The 8,555-nt window shown below is 47.1% G+C and overlaps 1 protein-coding gene across 1 annotated transcript; it reads left to right on the top strand.

The window, feature by feature from the left end:
* Positions 1 to 3,200: 3,200 nt before the first annotated feature.
* Positions 3,201 to 4,139, top strand: LOC123369212 (olfactory receptor 1019-like). The gene has a single exon (XM_045014567.1). It carries the CDS (start codon positions 3,201 to 3,203, stop codon positions 4,137 to 4,139), a length of 939 nt encoding a protein of 312 aa, XP_044870502.1.
* The last annotated feature ends 4,416 nt before the right edge of the window (positions 4,140 to 8,555 follow it).

The following is an 8,555-nucleotide window of genomic DNA, read 5'->3' as shown; positions in this document are numbered from 1 at the left end:
GTTGAGATTAATTGATCATTGGCTCTAAAATCCATAGCCTTACTCAGACTTGAAAACAGCTGATCCTCGTGGAGGTCCAGGGTAGGGTTAAATGAACTAAATTTGGAGTCATGCATGCAAGGGAGAGCCCCTTGAAAAGTCATGGGATATCAGAATTGTACAGTTCTCATCATGTTATTTTGTGAACACCCTGGGCACACTAGGACTCTGGTTCTCCCAACACTGTTCTCACCTTCTCAGGGTTGATCCCAGCTAGTGTCTGGCATCCACTGCCCCTCTGAGGGAAGGAGAATTTCAAAAGTTATTCAAGGTGAACTTGCATGTTCAGGGGGAACGCTGAAAGCCAGAGGGTTTGCAGGCAGCCTGGCCTCAGAACAACGAGGTGGCTCAAGATGACTGGATGCCAGGGCCCACCTTGCTCTGTGATTTTTGAATCCTGGCTTTGACAGATTTCTACATTTGTGTGTTGTGTACGTATGACAAGAAGGAAGGTGGAGGGGAGAGCTGAATTGCATGTGTACATGCGTGTGGTGGGAGGGAAAGCTTGGAGCAGCCAGGTTTTTTGGGGGACGGTCACAGCAATGGATGTGGTGGAGGGCTGGGCCTCAGAGCAGTGGTAGAGGAATGTGTACGGAGGGTCCACTGTCCAAACACTAGGACTTTGAAAACCCAGTTTGATGACTAGAGCTCTGAAGAAGAACTGGCTTTTGAACAATGCAGTGTTTTTATTTTCCTGTGATCCCTTGATGTATAGCAGATTGTCCTCAAAGGGGCCATTGCTTTCTGGGAGCTCAGAGACACTGACAGAGCAGAAACACGAGTGGCAGAACCGGTGGGAAGGGAAGTTGAGCCACCTCGTCCTTCCCCACACATACCCCCCTTCCTCCCATTGCCCCACAATTATTCCCCAGGACTGTTCTACCAGGTGGAGGGGGGGGCTCTTCTTCCCTCTACTTTTCCTGGGTCAGTGGAAGGAACCCCAAACTCCCCACCTTCTCCACACTGCAGTGGGAAAGTGTTAGGCTCACCCTCCCCTTGGGGTGTTTGCTTCCAGGGGAAGGGGGAGGTCTGAGGATTGTGGGGAAGAAAGGACGGCATCAGAGATTGACAGTGGGAAGTCTAGGGGGAGCTTCTACTCTCCCTCCCTGCTAAAAAAAACCCCTCACAGCCAAGCTCTCTAATTGTGTCCCTTCTTCAAACAATTGCCCCCACTGACTCAGTGTTAATCCTTGTGCTGGTCCTGCATCCTCGACCTGCAGGAGGCCAGGGGTTTGGAGGACTGGTCTGGTCTCTACAGATAGAAAAACAGGAGACAAGGAGATGATGTAAAGATAGTGAAGGGACTGACATTTAGCTACTGCCTTCTGTGGCCATGGTATTTCTTGCCGAAGGGGCAGTGGTTGAGGAGAGCTGGGCTGTGGAACATGGGTGTGCCAAAAAATTATTTGGCCAGAGAGTGATTGGTTAGGGTACCCACCTCATGGGCAGGAAGCCCTGGGTCCACTCCCCCTGCACCAATCACTCTGTCTTTATCCACAGTGGAACAGCTTCAGCAGGAGAGACACGACATCCCAGAGGCCAGTGGTTAGAGCGCTCTCCTCAGAGGTGGGCGATACCTGTTTAAATCCTTTCTTCCCTCCCTGCTAGGGATGGGGAATGGAACCTGCGTTTCCCACATCCCAGGTGAGTTCTGTAACCACCAGGCCAAAAGTTATCAGGGGGGCAGGAGCACCACAGCCGCCTCCTTCTGCCGTTTCGTGTCTAATTCATTCCCTCAAGAAACTGCTACTAAGCCAGGATAGGGGTACCTGTCTGGGGGTTGCTAGGAGAGATAGGCACCTCCCTTCTGCCAGGATTTATGTGACTATCTATGAGGAGGGGGAAGTGCTTAGCAAATCAGTGGGTCCTATTGGGAAGCTTAGGAGACTCCCCACCTGGCATCATGCTGCCTGTGGTGGAATGAATTTTAAGGTGCCTCTCTGTCCCCATTCATTGTACAGGGAGACTGTGGAAGCTCCTTCACTGGAGGATTTCAAAAAGAGGCTAGAGAGTCGGATGGTTTGGGCACAACAAATCCTGCCACTTGGCAGGGGGTGAGACTCGATGACCCTTGCGGTCCCTTCGAACACTATGGTTCTACGATTCTACAGGGAGGTACCTAACTCGGCTTTCTGGATTGCAGTGCTGTGCTTGTTTTTGTTTAAGCACCTCAAAGTGAGGTGCCAGGGTGCTCGGCGCCACACTGCCTGAGTCCCTTCATGGATTCCAGCCTATGAGACTTAAACACAGCAGGCCAGATGATCATCCCCACAGACATGCCAAATAGCATCATATCCCACCATTGCCCCCATCGAAGTGAATAGCATCACCGCCCAGCTAGGATAAGTTTGCTGCCCGAGTGAGAAAAGGTATCGGATCTGGTGCTCTGAGTGAAGGACATTTTTTTTCTTTTTCAGAAAGGCAGGGCTGTAAAACTGGGCTTGTGATAAACACGGCCGTGCAGCTTTAAGAGTTGTCACTGTGGTAATGTGAGGAGTGGAACTGAAGAAAGAGGGTCAGTTTTCTGGAGGGACCTAGTTTATTGTGACGTTAGGGGTGCGACCAGGGGTCAGGCTCCTTCTGCACAAATGCTAGAGGCTCTGCAGGGAATGCTGGGGAGCCTCAGGCTGCTGAATAAAGGTCTCTTTCCTGCAACTCTCTGCTTGCCCACATCTCTTTATGCTAATGAAACTACTAGCCTGGCTCCATAACAGAAAGTGCATAAGCACCCATGCCTCAGAGATGTTCACACACCAAGTAGTACTTTGCCCTGCAAAAAGTCTCATTGCCCAGTGGTCATACTAACTGATGTGGGTGATTGTATCAGAATCTGACCCTGGAAACAACATTGTGCAGGTAAGTGGGTTGTCAGCAGCAAAGATTGATCTCAAGAGCATGAGCCTCCACTCCCTGAGCTAGGAAACCTAGATTGAAGCCAGTGCTGGACTCTGAACACTCCATACAGTTCAGAGAGTAGAGGGAAACCGAGATCTTCATGGTGGGTGTGAGGCTTCTGGAATCCTGAGATGGATCCACTACCTAGAATTTATGCTTTGCTGAAAGTGACAGAGTTTGAGGTGTTTGCATTCAGCCCTCATTTGTCTCCTCATTCAGGGTGCGCCTCACTTTCTCACATGCAGTGGAGAGTGCATTGGGGATAAATGGCGGAGAGGAATTACACGGCAGTGACTGAGTTCATCTTGGTGGGATTCACAGAAGACCCGAAGCTGCAGGTCATCCTCCTTGTGTTATTTCTGTTGATCTACCTGCTGATCCTAGTGGGGAACCTCACCTTGGTCACCTTAATCAGGACTGACTCACGGCTTCACACCCCCATGTACTTTTTCATCAGCAACCTGGCCCTCTTAAATGTCAGCTACGCCACCATTATCACTTCCAGCATACTGATTACTTTAGTATCAGCGAGAAAAGTCATTTTGTTCTCTGGGTGTGCTCTGCAATTCTTCTTCCTATGCATCGCATTGTCCTGTGAATGCTATCTCTTGGGTGTCATGGCCTACGATCGCTTCACAGCCATCTGCAACCCACTGCTCTACACCGTCATCATGTCCAAGCGGTTTTGTGTGCTGCTTGTGCTGGGGTCGTACCTAGTGGGCTGCGTGAATGCAATTGTTCAAGCTATATTTATATTCCGTTTGTCCTTCTGCAACTCAAACATCATCAACCATTTCTTCTGTGACGTGCCCCCCCTCCTGAAGTTGTCCTGCTCTGACACCCACATCGCAGACATTGTTCATTTCACCTGTACCGCTGTGGTGGTAACACCTACCATCTTGATCATCCTCATCTCCTACATATACATTGCAGTCGCTATCCTAAGGATCAACTCTGCCAAGGGCCAACGCAAAGCTTTCTCCACCTGCGCCTCCCACCTCACTGCTGTCACCATCTTCTACGGAACGGGCTCTTTCATGTATTTACGGCCCAGTTCAAAGTACCTCATGGATCAGGACAAAATCATTTCTTTGTTTTATACCCTGGTGATCCCCATGTTGAACCCCCTGATCTACAGCCTGAGGAACACGGAGGTGAAAAAGGCCTTTACGAGGATGTTACACAGGAAGATTGATTCTCACTGAATTTAAATGTTGGGAATGAGTTTTTAACAGTAAACGGGAGTGAAAGGGGGGAGTGAGTTCTTTACAACACTATCTCATTTTTTGTGGATAACCAACCACTTGCGTCTTGCATCTGCTCAGTTCCCAGTTAGGAACCATTTTGTGCTAAGGCCGCATTGCCATCCTCAAGTGAAGGGCAGGCTGGTCCCGTGGTTGAGTCACTGACCGACGACATAGAGAACCTGGGTTCCATTTCTTGGTCCACAATGGGCTTCCTGTGTGACCTTGGGCCAGTCACCTAGCGTCCCTGTGCCTCCATTCTCCATCCTCACAATGGGGATGGTGGCACTGCCCGGTCTCCTGGAGTTCTGAAAGGGGAGCAACGTTAAAGGAAAAAGACAGTAAAGTGCTCGGAGAGCTACTGATGTAAGCAATAGGCATTTATTTATTTATTTATTTATTTCATATTTATTGTATTAAGTGTTTTAAAAGCATGAGCTGGGCCCTCTAATAATGAGGAGAGTGGCTGAAAAATCATTTCTATGTCATAATAATAATAATGGTGTGTGTGTGTGTGTGCTTATTATTTGTCTTCTAGGTTTTGAATATCTGTTATTCAAACCAGTGAATATTTGGGTGAACTCTGGTCATGTTTAGAAGATTTCATTACAGGGTCTTACCTAGAGTTCAGGGCATGCCCCAATGAGCCACTTAGGGGCATTTCATCTCTGCCTTATACAATACTAGTCCCCTTATTTTGTAGAACTTTCTACTAACTCTCCAACAGCCTTTTCTGTTTCATGGATGGCCACATATAAGAACATAACATAAGAACATAGGAATGGCCATACTGGGTAGGACCAAAGGTCCATCTAGACCAGTATCCTGTCTACCGACAGTGGCCAATGCCAGTTGCCCTGGAGGGAGTGAACCTAACAGGTAATGATCAGGTGATCTCTCTCCTGCCATCCATCTCCACCCTCTGACAAACAGAGGCTAGGGACACCATTCCTTACCCATCCTGGCTAATAGCCATTCATGGACTTAACCTCCATGAATTTATCTAGTTCTCTTTTAAACGCTGTTATAGTCCTAGCCTTCACAACCTCCTCAGGCAAGGAGTTCCACAGGTTAACTGTGTGCTGTGTGGAGAACTTCCTTTTATTTGTTTTAAACCTGCTGTCTATTAATTTCATTTGGTGACCCCTAGTTCTTGTATTATGGGAATAAGTAAACAACTTTTCCTTATCCACTTTCTCCACATCACTCATGATTTTATATACCTCTATCATATCCCCCTTAGTCTATAATTTACATCTGATAGTTGCCTGGTTGTCTATGCTAAAAGCTTTGTATAGGTTTGTTCGTCTCAGGTTTCTAAGGATCACCTGACAAAATTACATACAAACAAAGCATCGTCATTAGAAGTAAGTTATGCCTACTGAGAATTTGGTCCCATGCATACATCGGTGACAAAAATGATAAATGCAGGCATGATGTTGAGACTATTGCATTAACTTTATCAATGTTATCTGTATGTTGGTGAGCAAAACCTCAGGAAACATGACAACATCACAGACTGTGATATTAAGAGGTGCCCAGGAAATATTCATAGCCCTTTGTATTCAATAAGTGTTATATGTATTTGTGTGTTCTGGTTTCGCTGGGTGGGTTTTCCTTGGAATGTGGGTGAATAATGCAGAAGCTTTGTCCTTTGGAATAAGTGGCAGTGATTGGTTTTACCTGTTTCCGGAGGCCTGAAAAACAAAGAAAGCCTTTTGTGTACAAAGGCTGAATTTAAATTAACTGAGGGGCCCTTGTTTTGATCCAGCAAACTGGCATGAGCCATTAATCCAGGGGGCAAAACCTACCTGTGCAACTTACCTTGAGTACCACTTACCGGTGCCACTTACCTTGAGTGACTCAGGAGTGGCAGTGGTGCGCGCCAGGGCTGGCTCCCTGCCTGCCTACCCGCACCCCACGCTGCTCCCTGAAGTGGCCGGCACCATGTCCTTGTGGACCCTGGGGTGGGGTTGGGGGGCAGAGGGCGCTCTGTGCTGCCCTCGCCTGCAGGTACCTCCCCGAAGCTCCCATTAGCCGCGGTTCCCCAAAAAACAGAAGTTTGCTGCAAGAAGAACCTGTGTGAACGATCGTGTTGTTGACAGGAGCACACTCCCATCGACAATGCAACCCCCACTCGTTGGGGAGAGAAATATTTTGTTCGCAAAAGTGCCAGCCAAGAGCGTTCACCCTGCCCAACTTTTAGCAACCCAGACATGTCACTAAAAGCTGTGTAGTGTAGACATAGTCTAAGACATAAAAATATATGTGCGTGTTTCAGAATCTTAAACCAACTCATGTCTCAATGTAGGGCTTGAAGAAGAGGTGGGGTCTATGAGGTGGGGGATAAATAGTTTGTTAGAGATGGGGAGTTGGAACAAGTTCATTTATATTCATTGGAAATATATATTTAACATACATAAAGAGAGGAACCAAATGTCAATGATTTTTATGTTAAATTAAGGAAAACAACAGAACAAGAAAGAACAAATGTAAGTCTTCAGGCGAAAGCACAGTGTCTGGCATGTCTTTTTAAAAAAGAGCTTTAATGTTGAATGTACATATTTAAACACCTGGGCTGACATCAGTAGTTCCTGAGTGACATTTTCCGCAATTTTTAATGTGGTTGTAGCTCTCAAGAGTCTAAAACCAGAGCCCTGTGTGGATACAAAAATTTGTAACAGCATCCGATCCGCAATCCGCAAAAACGATCTGTGGATATGAAGTGAATATCCACAGATTTGCAGGGCTCCAGAGACAAAGTTTGTGTCTGCATCCGGTCCGCGATCCACAGAAATGGTCTGCAGATATAAAATGGATATCTGTGGCTTTGCAGGGCTCTAATTAAAGGAACCAGTTATGAATCTGTTTTCCAATATATGTCACTTTCTGAACCCTCTGAGGTTAGTTACCCCATGAGCATCTGATCAGGCTTTGGAGGATGAGAGGGGAGGAATGGGCCAGTTCTCTTTGAAACAAAGAAAAGAGGAAAAAAGAAAACACCCAGAAGTTGGAGCAATAACTGGACACAACACATCTTTGTGTGGTTATCCCTAGGGGATGTGAAGGTTTTAATGATCCCATCTGAACTGCAGAGCTCTGGGGCTCTCCAAGGAGTCCATCCCCAAGTGCCACTGAAACAAATCTATAAACAAGGCTTCCAAACACAATCCGCTTTGCAGTCAAGAGTAACAGATGTCTCCCTCCTGCAGGTAGGTTTAATTGCTCTGGTTCTGACGGAAGTGGAATAAATATTCTCTTTTGGTTCTGGCAATTTGAATGAATTCTGATTCAGAGCCACATCTCATGGAGATCAGATTTATTGACTCCAGAGGTCCTGACATTTTAAGAAGGCTGCATCCTCAGCTGGTGTCAGTTGCTGAACTCCACTAAAGCCAATTTCCCATTTACATGTGCTGATGATCTGGCTCGTTAGAGCAGAGCAGTAGCTCCGCTATAGTAAAGGTTGTGACTCACTTTCCATTGCCTCTAAAATCCACAGTCTTACTCAGACTTGAAAACAGCTGTTCCTCGTGGAGGTCCAGGGTAGGGTTAATGGAGTAAATTTGGAGTCATGCGTGCAAGGGAAAGCCCCTTGAAAAGTGACTGGATATCAGAATTGTACAGTTCTCATCATGTTATTTTGTGAACACCCTGGGCACATTGGGGCTCTGATTCTCCCCAGACTGTTATCACCTTCTCAGGGTTGATCCCAGCTAATGTCTGGCATCCACTGCCCCTTTGAGGGAAGGAGCATTTCAAAAGTTATTCAAGGTAAACTTGCATGTGCAGGGGGAGGGCTGAAAGCCAGAGGGTTTGCAGGCAGCCTGGCTTCAGAACAACCAGGTGACTCAATATGACTGGATGCCAGGGCCCACCTTGCTCTGTAATTTTTTGAATCCTGGCTTTGGCAGATTTCTACACATGTGTATTGTGTACATATGACAAAGAGGAAGGTGGAGAGGAGAGCTGAATTGCATCTGTGTGTGTGTGGTGGGAGAGAAAGCTTGGAGCAGCCAGGCTTTTGGGGGGATGGTCACAGAAATGGAGATGGTGGAGGGCGTCAGAACAGTGGTAGAGGAATGTGTGTGGGGTGGTGTCCACTGTCCAAACACTAGGGCTTTGAAAACCGAGTTCAGTGGCTGGAGCTCTGAAGAAGAACTGGCTTTTGAACAATGTAGGGTTTTTATTTTCCTGTGATCCTCTAGCCTGGCTCCGTAACAGAAAGTGCAAAAGCACCCATGCCTCAGAGATGTTCACACACCAAGTAGTACTTTGCCCTGCAAAAAGTCTCATTGCCCAGTGGTCACACTAACTGATGTGGGTGATTGTACCGGAATCTGACCCTGGAAATTACATTATGCAATGGGTGGGTTG

This window comes from Mauremys mutica, chromosome 4, assembly GCF_020497125.1.
Source record: "Mauremys mutica isolate MM-2020 ecotype Southern chromosome 4, ASM2049712v1, whole genome shotgun sequence".
NCBI lineage: Eukaryota > Metazoa > Chordata > Testudines > Geoemydidae > Mauremys > Mauremys mutica.
The sequence above is the reverse complement of the archived record's forward strand: the minus strand, read 5'-3'. Positions and strand labels throughout refer to the sequence as shown.